This window comes from Chinchilla lanigera, unplaced genomic scaffold, assembly GCF_000276665.1.
Source record: "Chinchilla lanigera isolate Chin_1 unplaced genomic scaffold, ChiLan1.0 scaffold00019, whole genome shotgun sequence".
Classification (NCBI taxonomy): domain Eukaryota; kingdom Metazoa; phylum Chordata; class Mammalia; order Rodentia; family Chinchillidae; genus Chinchilla; species Chinchilla lanigera.
In genome coordinates, this window is record NW_004955420.1 from 13761082 (window position 1) to 13781270 (window position 20189).

Here is a 20189-nt window from a genome sequence, read left to right on the forward strand (position 1 = left end):
GGTAGATACCTGCTCTTGATTAAATAATTTCTAAAGGAAGTGGCTAGTCTTTTAGAAGGTACTAAGAGAGGAGTAATACTGTTAAATGAAAAAGACTGCTATTTCTATTTAAATTTGGATGTTCTCTCTTAGTTGCACATTCTTCTAAACTTCATTGTATTCTTTCTTTGTTTTTTTGAGACAGGGTCTCACTGTGCAGTTCAGGCTGGCCTTGGACTCACTTTGTAGCCCAGGCTGGCCTCGAACTTGCAGAGATCGTTCTGCCTCAGCCTCTCGAGTGCTGGGATTACTGGTGTGCACCACCACGCCTGGTGCTTCATTGTGTTCTAAGTGTCTTGGCATAGCTAAGGATAATTTTTAATCCACATGCACTTTATGTCTTATCATTCTATATCTTTCCTTGTGGCTGTCTTACCAGGTGAGATCAGCAACTGCCTTTCTATTAGGTTTTTCTTCTTACCAGTGCTTTAGTTTTATATTCTCTCTTCTGTGATTTCAGTGATTTTCATCTTTCAGAATTCTCAGGGAAGTAAATATTCTTCAGATTATTTGAACTAGTTATAGGCCAAATTGTAATGGTATTGGATCATACTTGGAATGAAGAGAGGTTTGATCTAATAGTAAAATTGTTCCAGGATTCTGGCTGCCTGTTTATTTAGTCTAGCCTGGTAGGAATGCAGCCAGTTTTGTTTTATTTTATTTTGTTTTATTTATTTTGTCTTTTTGAGACAGGGTCTTGCTATGCAGTTCAGGCTGACCTTGAGCTCACTTTGTAGCCCAAGCTGGTCTCGAACTTGCAGTGATCCTCCTGCCTCAGCCTCCCAGGTGCTGGGATTACAGGCATGTGCCACCATGCCTGGCACAGACAGTTTTAATGGAGTAAATGTCCTAGCCATTGAACACAGGCAAGACCACAAAAGATAGAGCATACTGGTTGGTGTCTTTGTAAGAAGAAGTTGGATATTTGGGGAGTGATCATAGGAAATAAGATATCTATGGGAAAATCTCCCATAGGCTTATTATGAGAGGTTAGTGTTTTCTTATGTCACAACTTTCACATTGTGATAAATTTCAGTTCATTTTTTAAAAATTGTAGTAAAATATACATAACCCAAAATTTACCATTGTAATCATTTTTAAATGCAGAATTCAGTGGCATTAGGTTAGTCATTTTGTTATGCCACCATTACCATCATTAATCCACAGAATTCTTTTCATCTTGCAAAACCGAAACGCTGTTACAAACAATTCATCTCTTCCTTGCTAAGAACTTGCTTTCATTAATGTGTTTGTGTTTCCTGTTCAGAAGGAGAAAGACAAGATTCTTCTGTGTATCTCGACTCTAAGCATCTTAATCCAGGACTTCAGCTTTACAGAGCTTCATATGAGAAAAATCTTCCGAAAATGGCTGAGGCTTTGGCTCATGGTGCAGATGTGAACTGGGCTAATTCAGAGGAAAGCAAAGCAACGCCACTTATTCAGGCTGTATTAGGGGTATGAGTTCATGCGTCAAGGTTTTGTTTGGTAGTAAAACCTAAGTTATCATAAATTCTGAATATGACTTTGGAATTATTATTACTGGTTTTTTGCTTGAAGAGATGGGCTGAAAAATTTTGATGCTTCCGTGCCCCTTGTGGTGATTCATTTTTGAGTGTCACTTTGATTGTTCCAGCTTCTTGTTTTTTGGGGGAGGTTTTGGGGGTTTTTTTGGATAATGGAAGTAAATTCTGATAATGAAAGTCATAGTGTTTTGCTAGGTCATAAACTGCGAAATACATTCCTATTAGAAGTGGTTCTTGGAAAGAAACTAATAAAATAGTTTCCTGCTTTTCTGGGGGGTATTTTTAGAGGGAAAATGAAATGGAAATGCTATTTGAGTAAATAAAAATAGTTTTTAACTAGAAATGTACTGCTGTGTCTTGTTGTTTGTGTTTATACATTGGTACTCTCTTTTCCCCTTTAAGGGCTCGTTGGTGACATGTGAGTTCCTTCTACAGAATGGTGCTAATGTGAACCAAAGAGACGTCCAAGGGCGGGGACCACTGCACCATGCCACCGTCTTGGGACACACAGGGTAATTATGATGTTTAAATATTTAGATATATTGTATTTGAAATAATGTTTTGACTTTTCAGGTTGAGGCCATGAGATTGTTTATAAAGAGAGGTGTCCCAATGACTTAAAATGTCATTACAGAGTTTGAAAGTTAAAAACTCATTTAGAAAAACTGTATGGTTTTTAGATACAAAAATGTTAGAGCTTACTCTGACCCTAACTTATTAAATATTCCAGGTTTAGTACTTCCTCTTTTACTGAAATTGTAGTGATTTCATCAGATAACTAAGTGTATTTAAAACTTAAATTTTTAGCGTAGCTGGTCAGATTACAAACTAAATGCTTAGTTTAGGCAGTTGACATTGTGATAACTTGAGCAATATTAAGACTCACAGAACAATAAAGCTATGAAAATGGACCTTCTACTAGAAAGTGTAAATGAAGTAGACCTACTGGCTTTATACAAAAAGTTTGTTATAGGTGATTATTGTTTTTTTATTTTTAAAAATTAATTATTAATCTAGTTGTGGTATTAGGTATTGAACTATTATAACTCTTCTTTTATACACTCTACCCATTCTTTCATATTAAACTATTTTTTGCCAATTTCTTCAGATTATGGATATTTGTACACTATAGCAAGAAGACTGCTTTAGGGCCTGTGCATTGAACTATACCTTCAATCCCTTTAAAATTTTTTATTGTGAGTCGGGGTCTTACTAAGTCATTAAGTTACTCAGGCTGGGCCTGAACTTGGGATCTTTCACCTCAGCCTCTCACTGTGCTGGTACTGTAGGTGTGGGCTGTCATTCCCTGGTGGTACATAGTTATTTTTTAAATGAAACATTTCAGGGTTTCCAATTACTATTTTCTAGATAAGCAAGAAGGCTTACTTGCTTGCTTGCTGTTTTTCTTCTCTTTCTTTCTTTCATTCTTTCTTTCTTTCTCTCTGTCTCTTTCTTTCTTTCTTTCTTTCTTTCTTTCTTTCTTTCTTTCTTTCTTTCTTTCTTTCTTTCTTTCTTTCCTTCCTTCCTTCTTTCTTTTTTTCTTTCTTTTCCTTGTTTCTTTTAAATGGCATTTTTTTCTTGTTTCTTTTTCTGTGGTACTGGGAATTGAACCCAGGGCCTTCACATTGTGATTCATCTTCTGCCCTTTTTATTTATTCATTCATTCATTTGCCCTTTCTATTTTGAAACGGGGCCCTCTATAAGTCACAGCGTTGGCCAGGCTAGGCCTGAATTTGTGATCCTCCTACTTCAGCCAGAGTGCTTGGATAACAGGTGTGCTCCACCATGCCTGTCTTACATAACATCTCTTTTTTTAAATTATAACTTGTTTTCTGTCAACAAAGAGATTCATTTCAATGACCTTATAGAAACTTTTCTATACTTAAAAACGGTAAGGATTTAACTTACTCTTTTTATTTTCTTCTCAAATTATCATAATCATTTCCATTTTATGACCTTGAGTGATCTTTCTTTTAATTTTTCCAATGTCTGTGTATATCATTTTATGGTATTCTTTGAGGGTAGGGACCATAATTTATAAATCTCACTATGCTATTCAGCCCCAGATTATATAAAATAGTGTAAGTGAAAATACTTTGAACCGGGGCTGGGGACTTAGCTCAGTGGCAAAGTGCCTGCCTGGCAAGCACAAGGTCGTGAGTTCGATTCCTGGTACCAGAAGAAAAAAACAAACAAAAAAAGAAAGAAAATACTTTGAATCTTATAAAATATTAATCTGTGTGAACTTTTATTATTTGAATCACCATTCATTTTTCAGAATGAATTAAGAATTTTTGAACAAAACATTTAAATTAGGAAGGGCTTTTAATTTTTTTAAGGCAAAATTTTTTTTTTCTTGTTGGAAGTATCTCAAAAATGTTGTTTCCTTAAACAGGCAGGTATGTTTATTCCTAAAGCGAGGTGCCAATCAACATGCCACTGATGAAGAAGGGAAAGACCCTTTGAGCATCGCTGTGGAAGCAGCCAATGCTGACATTGTAACCTTGTAAGTATTTGTTTTCTACTTCATTATTCCCAAGATGTAAGATGTTATTTGTGCCTAACAGTAGAAGCAAAATCAATGACTTCTCTAAAGTGTAATACTATACTTATAGTATAGTACTAGGATTGGGATTGAGGATGGGTAGAGTAGCAGGCAATTAATGTACTGCCTCAAGAATTAGAGGATCATAACTAGGGAGATAGCTGCATTGATGCTATTAGTAACTTTTGTGAAGTTGCATCAGCTTTGAACGTGATAAGAATCTGCTTTTTTTAAAAAAAGAATTTTCACATGAACACTTGATTAATTGTAAGATAAAATACATGGTTTTGAATGTTTGAGTAAAAGCTAATTTGAGCTATTAAAGAGAGATTTATTTATTTGTTGTGGTGGTACTGGTGATTGAACTCAGGGGTCTGCCCATGCTACACAAGCACTCTACCACGGAGCTATGACCCTAACCCTTTTTATTTTTCATTTGGAGATTGGGTCTTGCTAAGTTGTTTAGGCCAGGCTCAAATTTGCAACAGCCTACCTCAGCCAAAACAATAGCTGGGAAGAAGACTCTTAATTTGCAATCTTGAACAAAGTAGTTTGTTACACCTGGCATCTAGAAATGTGATGATCACCTGTACTTCATAGATAGAAGACTGTTATATGCAGTCATGTTCTCATTCTCTTCTCCTTGGTTATGTGAAACCCAGCATTACTGACCTACCCCTGATTTGAGCAGAGAGGCAGCCTCACTTACAATACTAATTCTTGGTCACAGAGAGAAATTCCCGTGACTACCTTAAACTAGAGCTCTCACTGAATATTCTTGATGTGCTGTGTACCAACCTTGCTGAGCCCTGCCAAATTAAACACAGCAAAGCACATGTTTCTCACTGGGAGATTTATTGTCATTGTGCAGGCTACCATTGGAAAATGTAGAACTACTAAATCATTATAGATGTAGAATAGGAGGAAAATAATGATTTTAAAAAATTGGACCAGTGTAGAAACTAACTCTGGATATAGCTTCCCAGGCAGTTTGTATATAGCAGCACACCTCACATCTCTTCCCAAACCATCTAAATGTTCTCATTGTATTTTATTTGAGTTTATTAGTTTCACTTTTTGTAAATAAGTGTCCTCTCTAAAAATCCACACACAGAGAAGACTTATGGAGCTGCTATTAATTGTCACAGTGGTTGAGAGGAGATGAAGGGAGTCACCAAAGTTTGAAGACAGGAAAAGTCCATGTCAGGCTCTGCAGTTGCCAGAGAGGACATCAGAAAAGTGTGACAAAGGCTGGGAAGACCGGGGCTGTTAGGGGGTCTATAAGGACAGTGAGCATTACCGAGTAGGAGAGGGGTGCCAAAGGGTATATATGCCTATTTTTAAATGTTCCTAAAATTAGTAAGGAGAAAAAGAAAAGAAATATTTGTCTTCTGCCAGAATAAACTTATAAAAAGAGTGTATAACCAGTGTAGTAACCGTAGGAAAATCTTGATAACCAATAGTCATTTATTATCATGGTTGCATAATGCTTGTCTATCAAAATCTGTTTACAGCATTTAGAGGCAGTACATGCTATTTATATACAGGGAATGCTGTCACTGAGAATGATCCAGAGTGAACTAAGGATGGGCTATAGCTCTGTACTGTAGGAGTAACAGTTGCAGTGCACAGAAGTTAAAACTTGACAGATTTCCTTAGGAGCCAGGAATTATCTGGAGTCTGAAGGACATAAGCTACTGGAGGTGTTATGGGGATCCTGCCCGAATTGAGCTGAAATTCATTTACTGTTTTTTTGTCACGAGAATTATATGAAGATAAGATGGACTTATTTTCATATTTTAGATTTCAAGGTCTGATAAACCCAAACCAGTTTATTTTAGTGACAAATACTGATAAAGGGGGAAAGTTGCATGAGTGCATGTATTATCTGATGCTTATACAATTATTTATTAACACTTATGTTGTGAAACTTCATCTGAACATCCTTTTTTTTAAATTTTAGGTTACGTTTAGCAAGAATGAATGAAGAAATGCGGGAATCAGAAGGACTTTATGGACAGCCAGGTCAATATTCCACTAATAACCATACTGAAATGCAGTATAAGAAATGTATTCAGGAATTTATCAGTTTACAATTGGAAGATTCGTAGTTCTTTAGCCAACTAACATGAATCTATAGAGTTTTTATAACCTACTTGTAAATTGTGACTTGTTAGCTATGTACTGTACTTTCACAATTCTTGGGTGGCTAATCCTGGGCCTTTAAAAATCCCAAACTGTTCCTATTCCAGCACATATTTACTTGCTCTATTTAACTCTGGCTGCTGACTTCCTTATCTCCTGTACAGATGTCTTCCATATACATTCCAGTGAAGTGAGTGGAATGATAAAAGTATTCTTTATATACTTACAGCAGCGAGATAGTTGTTTCTTTTTGGAATTCTTTTTAGTTATTAAATGACTATAACAAAATTACTTTCTTTTTGTTATTCAGGGAATTTCTATGAATGTGTTCAGGGAAAAAATACCTAAACAAAACAAAAAACCCCACTATATGTTTGGCGTATAAGAAGTCAGTACGAAAAATATTAAGAAAAAGGTTATTGATGAGTTTTATATTCCAATCTAAAAATGAACTGAAGAATTAAGTTATAAATTTACCAGTAGTCTTAAAAGTTCATAATGGGAGGAGAGTTAATTTAAAAGGTTGAAGGGAAAAGGTCTTGTTTTATCTTTAGCTTTGCCTCAAGCATTTGTGTACTATCAGTCGTTTTGATAAGTAGAAGTATTTAGGACAAAATTTTGTGGCTCTGATGGCGAAGCACACTTACTCTCATTAGAGAATCTCAACTCCTGATCACCTCAAGTTTCATTATGATTCATTTTTACCTTTGAGTCAAGCTGTCAAGAAAAGAAGTGTTGCTGATGAGATTCCTCTTTGATAACACCTGCTGATTAGATGTTCTTCAGAGAGAAGAGAGTAACTATGGGATTTCTAGGTTCATGATTTTGAGTATATGAATTACCGATCTGTTTTAAACTCATATATATATTAGTAAAAATTTCAGGTATTCTTAACTAAAATACTTTAGAACGTTCAGTTTGCAATGAGTATATTTGATTTTTAAAAAATGAATATTGATAACATTGTTTTTAAGGTGGCCTGGTAATATCTCTTCTTTCTGTTTAAATATGTTGTAAAATCTCTGTACTTTATGGTAGCTTCAACCATTTACTTTAACTCAGTATTTAGCTAATATCAATATGGGGGCATTTTTTTCTCAGAGGACTGTATTTACTACTTATTTTTGCCCTAATAGGGAACAAGTAAGGACTTTGAGAATAGAGGCACTTGAACTTAGATGCTTCTAATCTAGGGTGTCCCACTTTAATCCTATGGATCATATGTACCACTGACTCATGATATTCCAAGATGTCAAAGTGCTGATGACGGGTGAAGCTCTAGTGTTAATTCTGGATTTCACCCATTTGTTTTAAACTTGAACGTTAGATTTTAAACAAGTTATAATTTTGTAATAGATATACTTACATGATAGTATTACTAGGCCATTTTTGAGGCCTTTATGTTTAAGCACTTTAAAAATAAAAATCGATTAAAGGATGTGACCTGACATTTGTGAGGACAGTGAGCTTCAGGAGTTTAAGTTAAACAGTTTTTTCCTGAACTTTTAAATGTTTGGTCAGATACTCTTTCCTTAAGGTGTTTGCTGATAAAGTTAACCCACCTGCTTAGTCAGAAGGTCAGTGGACGACTGTTCGCTGGCGTTGGAAGCTTGAAAGGACAGAACCTCGATGTTCTTGCCACTTCTAGTTCTATCCAATTGCTTGGTTTTCTTCTGCCATTGTTTAGCGTTCTCAGCTGTCTCTTCCACTGTTACTTACTGAGGTTTATATATAACTATATGAACTCCCATTAATCCATGAAAATATGATTTTTCCAATTTATTTTAATGGAAATTTGAAAAAAAGATCTTATTTTGAAACAAACTTTTCTACCATTCTTAAATTTTAGTTTAGAGGTTAAAAAATAGGTGAGGATTCTGGAAAGAGTATGTCAGAATAAAAGGAGATTTAAAAAAAAATCCATTTTAGGGTCATCTTGAAAATAATTATATTTAAGTCATTTATAGGTCCTAATATTTGAAATAATAATTTTATGTGGATACAGGCGATGTGGTAAAATGGCACAGCAGCTGCTCACTACTTTTCCTTGTGAGTCTTTGGAGAGCAGATGTATTGGCAGTAGCTCTTTTGTTTTTCCTCTGCTTACTAGATCACTATAAATTTTTCTTTCAGAGACTGTGGTTGATTGTTTTATTCAGAACCCTTCCTCCTTTCTAAATTGTCTTAGTAACAGACAATCTCAGAACTCTGAGTAGCTTATAGGTACAGGAATTTTCAGTCTTTTGGTAATGAGGAGCTCTGCCATTTAAGATTCAGATATAATGTCTGGCAATCATGAACCTATTTCTAGTAAGCCCCATTTCTGAACCTTCTGTCTACAACCCCAGGAACCTGGGACTTCCCATACTTGAAAGGCAACATAAAAAGAATACACAGTTTCTGAAGTGAGAATGTGTTTCTCCTGGGCAGCTACCAGAACTCTTAGGAAGCCTGAGTGGGTGAGGGAAATAGCCCTCCTTGCTCTTAGCTGTTGGAAATCAATTAGTGGTTCCTTGTTTCTGGCTCTCTGACTCATCGTGGTGGCTGGCAAGTTCTCAGCCAAATGAGAATCACTGGCCCGGGCCCGGGCCCTAGTTACTCCTGGTTATCTGAGTGTGTAGCGGCAAAGGTTGGGGATCACTGATCTCATCAGGTGTGGAAGGAAACTGTCACCAACCTAGAATGTCTCACATGCTCTTGTCAGTTTGAGAGAGTTCTTTCCAAGAGCAAAGTCAGTAAACTATTGAATCATGATAACTGCTGTTATAATGCATATTCTAAATACCAAAACTTGAAATTGAATTTAAATTATCAGTGGAAACAAAGCAATTTATGTTTTAAATCCTCAGAACTGTCCAGGTACATAGAAAAGCTTACTTTGTGAAACAGAAAAAGAATGTGGTTAAGCAATAGAAAGAATATGCTTAGCTCAGCATTACAGATATTGGGGGATTGGTTTTTTATCATTTGTGATAAGTCGTTAAAAATGTACTTGTGAGAACTTTATAGGATAGCATATGCTGGGTTTTGTTTATATGTTCTAGTGTAGACAAATTATATTTGTCTTTGGAAAAATTCCAAACGATTGAAATTACATTTAAATTTTAAATAATCACATTGAAATTCAATTTGTGCTAGCTATATTAAATATCTTAGTCACTATTATTGTAACATTTGCTTTTTGACAGCACATTTTGAGGTCTAAGAAAGGTAGTATGTTAACAGTGCATTGATTAATGTTTTGTTAGAAACTAAATGTTAGAAAGTTTTTGTGTGTTTGATGATGGAAACTTCTCTTGTATTGTGTTGACTCTTGAAATGTATTCAATGAAACCAATGATTATTACAGCACCAACACTTTCCTTCAAGGAAGCATTTAATTCAGTGAATGAAAGGTCTTCTAATTTGTTTTGCATGGTACAATGGTCCTATGAAAACATACTTGTGTAATAGGTACTAGATGATTTAAAAACAAAAACTAGAAAAATACAGCTTGTTATACAAATATGCATTGCTAATTGTAGAAGCCATATATTGCCATTGTACTGTTGTGATACTTAAGAATGCCCATCTGGTGCTATCTGTAAACTATTTGGCATTAGCGTTTGCTAGATCCTTCTTCCTATTTCTTCTTGAATGTATAATGTGTGCCTTTTAAGTTACTTCTGGTGTTGAATGGTAAGATCAGTGTGGTATTTTTGTATTATAATCTGCACTTTACACTTTCTTGGGAGTAAAATTCTAGACTATCTAGTTTAAATAGTATTTTAAAAATATTTATAATGTTTACAATAAATATTTTACATATTTTAATTCAACATATGAAAATAAGAAAAAAATTTAAAATATTTTGTATGGTTTGTGAATTGCTATTTATTGTTGTTCTCTTATTTTATATCTTTTAGAGTGGCTAAAATGGGAATAGATTGTAGTGTGTCTTTCAGTGTAGAAATGAACTTTTAAAAAATCATGAGTATACTTGGATTTTCTTATCAGTTGTTCCAATATATCAACTTCTCACTTTGTTTCATTAAATCTTAATTTTTTTCTGTTTAAAGTAAATTAGGCTTAACTGATTCTTTCAGATCATAATTAAGTTTCCAGGCTAAATGAAAACTATATGATTTTAATAAATTGCTTTTTGCATTAAAGGGAACTAAATATTAAAAGTATTAAAATCTTTTTATTAAAAATCTCGGGTTATGCTATTAGGCCTTTTTACTAGCTCTTGACTGCTCTTCCCCTACATTTCTCTAATTCTGTAGCTTTTGGTATGACAGCTATTGTCTCAAAAATCTTGCTCTTCAAAACTGACAAAACTTACTGCATAACCACACCTATAGCAATGAGTTTGTTACCAAGTGGATGCGAGGTATCTTATGGGAAGTAATTACAAAACTGGGTTGCAACAATAATCATCAAAAACAGTATTAAATACTGAAAATGTTCAGGGCAGAATTATGCCAAGTGTCTGTATAAATCATTCAGTATTGGGTTTCTTTCTTTCTTTTTTTTTTGAGACAGGGCTTTGGTATGTAGTTCAGGCTGGCCTTGAACTCACTGTGTAGTCCAGGCTGGCCTCCAACTCGATCCTCCTGCCTCAGCCTTCTGAGTGCTGGGATTACAGGCAGGCACAACCACACCTGGACTGTTGGGTTGATTTCTCAATATCTACAAAGCTAATGTTTAGCAGAAAGCAAATGTGATGAATTATTCATTTTGAAAATAAGATTTCTTTGAGGGATTAATTTGTATGTGTATATATAAATTCCCATAGCAAGAAAAATAGTGTTTAATCTGCTATAATGTAATGTCTATAATCTACATCTCTATAAGAATATTATATATATATGTACATTTATTTCTCAAAAACAGGTGGCTTTGGTATTAACTCCCATTTTGTTATAGCGTTTTTGCTCATATGACCTGCAGTAAACAAAACAGCTTCTGACAATGTAAGACTATAACTTTATAGTCATTTTCTAGGCTTTTTAAATTTTATAAGTGTAGTAAGCAGTGAATTAGATGTGTTAGTTTTAAGCATTAATGTCTGAGTAAGGAATTACTTTTCACGTGCTATTTTAATTTAAATTTCTTTCAATTAAAAGATAATCCGATAAAAGAAAGCTGTTTTTCCTGATTATCACTTTGTCTTGTGAATGACTTGCATCCATCAAGAACACTAGTGTTTGGTTTTGATAATTTCTTTTGGCCTGTAACAAAGGAAATATTTATTTAAGCAATGTCTGGTTTACAATGCCTCATTTAGAATGACTTTAATTTCTTATGCGTTAATAAATGTATTTCCTACCTTGCTTTAAAATACCTGCATCCTTTCTCTTTTCTAACTTTGAACTTTCCTCTGTGGCTGCATCTGAGGTGCTTTTTTCAGGTATAGTTTTTTTCTTTCATTATATACCTTTCTGGCATTTATATTTAGTTGGCCTTTTTTTCTTCCAAAAATACTCATCTGAATAAAATAATGTAATGATATAGAAAACAGTTACTAGTAATAAAAATGAATGTTATTTTATTAATGCTTTACTTGTATAAATTTTTAAAAGTGTCCTTATTTTACTTCCATTCAGGTGATGAAACGTATCAGGACATTTTCCGTGATTTTTCACAAATGGCGTCAAATAATCCAGAGAAACTAAATCGTTTCCAGCAAGATTCACAAAAATTCTGAATTTTTAAGGAAGGGGCACTATATGAAATCTGTTGGCTTCCTAATGTGTGCAGCTGAAAACTCACAACTTTCACTGTTATAATTCTACTTACTTAATTTTGGTAGATATGAATGGTTTGGGGGAAAAGTACCCACTCATGGATATTTTTATAAATTGAAACATAGACCTCTCATAGTTGGAATAAGAATCTACTTTAGTAGCTCCTTAACTGAAAGGAAAAAAAGCCTGTTTAAAGGCTATTTTTTTAATAGCTAAATGTTGAATCTAGATTAGGACCACCTCTAGGTTACAAGATGCTAAGAGGTTAGGGAAAACACCTCTTTTTCTTGCCAACGAATGTAGCATTGATAATTTTTTTTCTGTGCATCATGGCCAGGATCATTGAAAAATGTCTATGTCAAGTGGGAGCCAGTTATCCTGTCTCAAGAGCATGTCTTTCTTTAGCTTCCCTGAGAATTTTGGGTGGGTCAGAAGTAGGAGTATTTTTTTTTTCTTGGTAGCCTAGCTATCATACATACTACACGATTTAATTACTAGGGCTAGAGAATATGCTTTCCCCCACTTGCTCACGAATACCGTTATATTCCTTAGAGGTAGGTTACTAGAGTATTGACCAGCACTCAGCAGACTTGGAGTGGCTATACAAGTAGACAGTAGTTCAGTCCTTCAGATTTATTCTATCTTATGAAGAAAAGAAGCTCTTAATTTTTTAAAAACCACCAGAAGGATTCCAGTTCAAAACTTGTAGTTCTTCATTGTTGGGTTTATTTCCTAAAACCTTGACAAATTATCAGTGTAATAAAACTGTTTCAAAGATTACTTTTGAATGTTGGAAAATTATACTTCAACCAAAATGTAAGTTCCAAAACAAAAGTTGATTTGTTAAATTTTGTAGGGCTTTTTTATATTGGCGATTTGTTATTTTTAAGATACAGTTTTCCTGTTGCTCCTGGTGAAAGAAAAGTCTCTTTGCATAATGAAGAAGAAAGCTTGTTTTTCTTACTATATTAAAGCATACAGCAGTAAATTCCTTTTGCTTTTTTCTGCATCCATCCTTTGTGGTATACACAGTGTACATTCTTTTAAATTATATCATGAGTATAGTTTCGGAATTTGGTGATGTGAATCACAGACCCTTGAGTTCCAAGATAATATGAATGTACTTGTTTACCATTTATATATTACAAATTAGTCTGATTACATTTTTGACATGTCTTATCAAGAATATAGAATAATTAAGTAATTTGTCTTGTGGTTCCTTTTCAGTGTTGTGAACAATTGAGTTTAGTCTTTTAGAAATTATGTTGGTAATGTTATTAGTACTCAGTTTCTAAAGAAAAAGTTTTAAACTTCTAAAAGAGATACTGTATTTAATTAAGTAATAAATTTTTGTAACATTTGTTCCCTGGTAAGTAGAATCTTTTAAGTTGATTAAACATCCAGTCAGAATCTAAGCAGAAATTATATTGAAATGTATTCATATCATAGAAAAGTTTCCATAATTTGGTTAAACTGCAAGCATGTAATGCTTATTTGGTAATGGTCACTATACATTAGATAAGGATAAAAATGTAGTAAGTTATTTCTGAGGAAATACTTACCTCCAAAGCATTATATTTTATTACAACATAACAGAAGCATTAAAATTTTCCTGTTTTTACTGAGTCACAGGTCATCTGGCTTTGTAGGTACTTTGTTGAAAGGCAAAAGTCTGACTTAAAACATTTTCATTAGATTCTACTTTGAAATTAATTGCCCTTTAGATCTCAAGGAAGACAAATGTATTAAACAAAAAGGAAGGCAGAGAAAAGAAAGCCTCACTTTTCTTTTATACATAGTGTCTGCTCTTGTTTTAATTGTAGATGTCACTCCTGAAGCTCCTGACCTTTGTCAGGTTTCCTTTTGGACCTGGCCCCTGGTTTTTGAGACCACCTCTGGGACCTCTGTGGTGATGAGGGAAAGTCCTTGTGACATCCTTACCTCCTTGGTTTGAGTCATGAGTTGTTAATGTGGCAGTAGTGTCTACTTATATTTAAAGGTCAGAGATGTACTTGAAGTGCCCTACAGGTGGTCATGGTTTTGAGTTGAATATCTCCAGAGAAAGCCATATCTTTAATGTTGCAGGGAGACTGCAATACAAAAATACATAACTGTGGCTTTATTTAATGAATGTACTTGAGATCCTGTCTGGATTAAATTTGGCAGAAATGATAGAGTAAACCATAAGAGTTTAAATTAAATTAATAGTCACAAGGTAGGTTGGCTCTTAGGTGAATGTCACTGTGTCAGCTAATAGCTTCTGTATAGTATATAACAAATTTGAGTTTTGTTACTCCGTGAATTATTCAGTGCATTATGAGAAATTATAGTATAAACCATGTTAATCTTACTCTTGGGCGTCTTAGTCTGTGTGATTGCCCTTTATTTTCTTCCCATAACTGATATGATGATATTAGTTTCTGATTCTTTATCATTATTCTGTTAGCTCATTATCTTTAGTCCAGTAACTTGAAAATTGGATTAATATCAAAATAAGAATAGTAGCACTATGAAGAGTTCATAAAATGCAGTTTCATTTTAGAATTAGACTAAAGGTAATTGAGCAGTTATATTGCCATGCTTCATTGTAACATTTGCATGTGTTAGACTTCTGCATTATCTTTAGTACAATCCTTGGAAATTCAGAAATTTCCACGGACTTAACTGTATTACAGTGTGCCTCGTTTATACTGGTTTTCACAGTAGATTTTCATGAACTTTGAAATTTACCTTCCCAAATATACAGACTTAATTTGTAACATATATTTTAGGTTTTTATAAGTGCATTTTAGGAAAAAATGTAGACTTTTGCAAATAGTCTGGAAAATTTTAAGTTTGTGGCAATGTTAGCAGTATTTTAAAAATGTAATTTCATGTACGTTAAGTATGGTCACAATAAACCGAATTGTGCTTAAGACTAAATATACTACCCATTTTGAATAACCGACATTCCTAGATCACACATTGTCAAGTTAAATCTTCTGTATCATAGCACTTTTGACATGAGCTGGAAAAATGGTATATTTTTCTAGAAATCATGTCCAGAATGACTTAACTATGTGATATAGTAGAAAGGGTGCTGGAGTAGTAGTCACTACCCTTTTTGATTCAGGGCTTCTCACAAATGAAATAAGTGGATGAAACAAGATGAAAATATAAAAACATCTGTTAGTGTGTGTTTTGCTATTTACAATGTACTTGGACATCAGTTTATCTCACCTGATTCTTACTGTAGGGCTTCTGAGATCTTAATCTAAGAGCTTCAACTTCGCTTTTTGATCCTAGTGTGCTCCCCTTGTTTTACACAGGTGGTCCCCTCAGTTGGTGGCAGAACTGGCACCGTAACCCAGGTCTGACTGACTACAAGTCAGAGGCACTTTACTTGTATCATGAAATGTTTAGAGATAATTGTAAAGCAGCAAGCTCTGATAATGACCGCCAGCTTTCCTTGTGTTTCATAACAAAGATGCCAGATACTGTGGAGGACCTTGATGCAGAGTTTGAAGGGATAGATTGGGATTTGGAGACATCAAATTGTAGGAAAATTTACATGTTTATAACAGCAAACATCAATGAAAGCAAAACATTATAAAGATAATTTTAATTCAGCACTTAATAATTTCTTGATGCTTTCAAGTGAAAGAGGTAAAGGATACTTGGATTTAGTTTTGTTGAATCCTGACATGTATAACGAAGGTTTTATGGACACCATTTTCTGTTTAGATAAATTTATCTACTTAAAATTGGATAACCTGGGGACAAAGCAAGGTTTGATTAAATGCAACTTTCTCTACCTTGATCTTCTGGATTTTACTTTTTCTCACTCTCCCCTAAATCCCTATTTTGGGTGTTAATCATAAACAGGGAAAGCTTGCTACATTATAAAGATTGTTGGCATCATTTATTTTACACAAAAGCTAAAGGTTAACTTTTGGAAATGATGAGCTACTTTTCTGTATGTGTTTACTTGTGCTTTGTGATATTTCTGGATCATTCCAGTCATAAAGACTTATTACATGTAATATTTCTTGCTACCTGTGAAAAGTATATTTTAAAGAATGTATAACCAACACTCCCATTTACTTTTTATTAGTATGTAGAAGGTTTGTGTCTAATTCATGAAGGTAGTTTTACTCTAGTGTATCATTGTAAATGGAGCAAAGTACATACATTATTGTTATAGCTATTCTAAAATGTACATTATGTAAGAATTGTAAATATTATACTTGATTAATTTGTATGCTGAAAAATTACAATAATAAGTCAATAAAAGTCTTACCTCTGGCAGTTTTTTATGCTTACATTTCCACTTTCTTATGAACAACACCGTAGACATTTGTTACATATTTAAAGTACTATATAACACACCTGTAATCCCAGCTACTTGTGCGGCTGAGGAAGGAGGGTTCTAAGTTTGAGGTCAGCCGGAGTGAGACCCTGTGCAAAACAATTCCAAAAGGGCTAGGGATGTTGCTCATTGTTAGAGTGTTTGCTCAGCATGTGGGAGCGCCTGGGTTCAATCCCTAGCTAACCACCGCCCCCGCCCCTCAAAATCAAGGTACTGTATACTTTCTAAGCACTTTAGATTGATCGTATTGGTGCTCAGTTAAGAAAGCAATTTTTAGTGTTTTAAGTATTTCTGATCAGAGCAGTTTTGGCTCTTAAATCATTAGCTAAAAAACTATATAGAGAGCTTTTTTCTTTTTAGCCCTTCCTCTAATTTTTTCTCATTATGATTGACATATATATTGAAGTACTTAATCCAGGCAACACATTCATACTTCATGCTTTTAGTGAACAAAAACTGTGTGTGTGTATTTTGCCGGGAATTGCACTCAGAACCTTGCACTTGTCAGGTAGGCGCTTGTGCCACTGAGCTATATCCCCGGCCCACAAAAACATTTCTGTATGAATTGGGATTGAAGCAATGGAGAGCTGGAAAAGGAGAATTGGAAGTGAATTGCCTATTTTTTGCCTTTTTAAAAACAGTTAATTGAAAGCATATACATGCACTTTTTCATGTAACTTGCTTTATTTAGCTCTGTCTTACTTTCAGAAGAGTCCTCTCAATAAATGTTTTACATGGAAAACCTAGCAGCTTATCTTTTTCTTACTGCAAAAAATAACAAGTAAAAAGGAAGAGAATTGTCCATAAATTCTGATATACGTCTGTGTTGTCCAGAATGATATCCACTGGTCCCATACGTCTCAAGTAATTAAAATTAGACTTGGTTCAGTTTTTCAGTCATAAGAACTGAGCTCAGTAGCCACCTGGGGCCATTGATTTCAGCGGGGCAGGTCACAGAACACACTCGTCACTGGGCTGTATTGGTGATGGTGGGGGAGAAGCTGCTGCTTCCTGGACCTGTAAACCTTCTACACCTGTCTAGATCTGTCTAGACTGTGCATATGTATTTATACAGTGGGGCCAGACAGTTTTGTTACCTGCTTTTTCTCAACAGGATTTGAAAATACTTTGTGGAACATTTCAAACCCGCACACAAGTAGAGTAACTTCAATAGCCATAGGCTCATGGCTAATACTGTTTTATTTAAACTCCTGCCAATTTCCCCTTTCCCCTTCCTTTTTCTGAACTAAATCCTAGACATTTCACCAGCATATCATTCCATGTGAATCTCCAAAAGATAAGAACTCAAATAATTGTATATGACTTCTTTGAACTGTTAAGCTACACAGGTAGTATTTAGATTGTTCCCAAGTGTCTCAACTGCTATTTTCAAAAATAGACTATTCAAGTCAGAATTCATATAAGTTCCGGTTAGCAAATACGTCTCTGGAGTCTCTAACTAGAGGCTTTTTTACGTTTTTAATGACTGCATATTTTAGTTTAACCACTTTACTTAGGTGATGGTTTGATTTCAACTTTTTGTTCTCATAAATTTGGCTCACATGGCTAAATATTTTAGTACATTCTTAATTATTTCCTTAGGATGAATTCCTTGAACTGAAAATGCCGGTTATATGGCTGGGTACATTTTTGAGGCTCATTCAATGTGTCATGTACTGTGTTAGGTACTGGAGATATTGTTGCTTTAACAATGTAGTGGACAGTATCTCCTGTTCTTGGAGTACATGGGGCCAGCATGGTTGAGGAGGGCCCCTCGCCAGACACTGGAAGGGAAGGGGTTTAGAGACCATGCCTATAGTCAGTGGCATGAAAGTCATTCTCTGAGGCCAGAGAGATTGGATATTTCCCCAGCTTTACAGATGTGGCGATTACACAAAACACAAAACCAATTGCCTAATCCCTGGTCAGAAATCAGAGAACCCAGCCAAAGGTAAACTTTGAATTGCAGGGTTATGTGCTTGCCAGGGTTCTTTGTGTTCTTAGTCATGCTGTGGTACACTCAGCTGTATCTATTTTAAGCCTGAAAAATAGCATATATCGAATGGTGGGTGTTACAGTCTCATAGTGTCATTTTCCACAGGTAGGTTGGACACTGAGGGCAGGGGGCTTGAGGTTTTCATTGCTGTGTCTCTGAGTGCTATGTCACCAGTGTTGTAGTTTCCAGTCAGGGAGCCACACGTTACTTTTTCCTTACAGGCAAAGAACTGGGAGCAATAAAGTATAACTTGGAGATAAGACCAGTTTCTTGGGTAGTTTCCTGGCTTTGTGATTTAAGTGATCATGTTATTTATTTCTGCCTCATAAATTGTAGGCATGGTGAGCTATGTCTGAAAAATAAAGCAAAAAAATGTATCTGTTGAGTAAATTCTAAAGTAAATGGCACGAGGAACCATGTGTTAATGATGTATGTAGGGGGCTTAAAGGCACAATTCCAGAATTATTTCTTCGTATTAGTTAGAGACGTAATTATTAGAAGTTTGGTGTTTCACATTATAGATATCCCAGAAGAGGTGTAGTTGCTAAACTATGTTTTTGCAAAAACATAGTTTTTGCTAAACTATGTAGTTGCTAAACATGTTGGATATTTAACCTTTCAAAAAAAATGAGCTTGGTGTTTTTGGCAAAGTATATTCTTTACTAAACGTTAGCACTTGTTTTATTTTTAATGTATGCCTTCCTAACCTGATGAAGAGTAGGCGCTCGTTTCAGCCCCACTTCACACTGGGTGCTGCTGTGGTTCAGAATGATGAAGTACAGTACTTTTAAAGTCTTAACAGCTTGTAGTGTTGGAGCTGGAGCTGGAGCGTGGACTAGTACTAAAAAGCTTGCTTTCTTAACCCGTGCTATGTAGAGAAGCTTGTGGTAAAATACAATCCGGATCTTGAATTACGTTAGCATAAGTTTGGGCTTTGGAAAGCAGTAAGACTTGAGTTGGGATCCTGGCTGCATTACGTACAGACAACTAGATTTAGATAGTTCTGTAAACCAAAATTTCCTTGGCAAATACTCCTACTTCAAAATAGTGAGGGTTAAATGACGACTCAACGGCAGTAATTCTGCCCCCCTCCCCAATATATTAAACTTGTGGCCAGATCTGTTTCAGAGGCCCGGTGTTTTTCAGGAGCGTTGCTCCAGGAATGGGGTGGGATGTAGATCAGTAGTGGAGCGTTCGCCTAGCAAGTGTGAGGCTGAGGGTTGAAACCCCAGTATGGGGTAGGGTGGGGAGATGGGTTGTGGCTGTTCTAGGGCTAGTTAAAAGCTGGCTAAAAATTTGCAAAACTCCTTGGGGCATACTAGGCTCTTTATAATGTATTTCCATCTGTTAAACAAATTGATAGCACAATCTTGGGAGTTACTACTGAGGGACTCTCGGAAATGATCACAAGGAGCAGCTGGGTCGGCCTGCTGCCCACACCCTTAGTTTTCTGCTCCGTCCCAGAGTGCCAAGGGTGGAGGGGTTGTGATCTTATATCGGCGTGAAAGGAGAAGGACCTCGCTAGTTTAAATTTCCCGCCCTAGCTAGTTTCCAAGAGGTGAAACCAGTTGGGGAGAGGACATAGAAACTCTAAAAATTAGGGGGAAATGTTCAGAGATAAAATTATTCCCTTTACTTGCCTCTAGAGTTTCTTTATGCTAACCGAAGGCCAGCTGCGTTGGATATCCGGTTTCTTCACGGCTCAGCTTCGTTGTCTAGTAGCTTGCTAGGCAGGTTAGGAGCAGGGCTCCCCAGCCAGCCAGCGGGTGGAGCCGGCCTTCGGGCTGCTAATCCTTGAGAGTTTAGGACCCTGCGGCCGCGGGGCTCGCGCCGGCGCGTTCTCGCCAGCGATTGGCTCTGCGCC

The 20189-nt window shown here is 35.5% G+C and overlaps 1 protein-coding gene across 2 annotated transcripts in view; it reads left to right on the forward strand.

Annotated features, from left to right (window-relative positions):
* The window catches only part of Acap2 (ArfGAP with coiled-coil, ankyrin repeat and PH domains 2), a 127872-nt gene extending 111600 nt beyond the window's left edge, over positions 1-16272 (forward strand). For both annotated transcript variants that reach the window (XM_005383183.2, XM_005383184.2), the window contains 5 exons: positions 1307-1494; positions 1965-2074; positions 3958-4068; positions 6071-6132; positions 11841-16272. In XM_005383183.2, the coding sequence (XP_005383240.1) occupies positions 1307-1494; positions 1965-2074; positions 3958-4068; positions 6071-6132; positions 11841-11941 (572 nt within the window). In that variant the 3' untranslated portion in view covers positions 11942-16272. The remainder of the gene's footprint in view (positions 1-1306; positions 1495-1964; positions 2075-3957; positions 4069-6070; positions 6133-11840) is intronic.
* The last annotated feature ends 3917 nt before the right edge of the window (positions 16273-20189 follow it).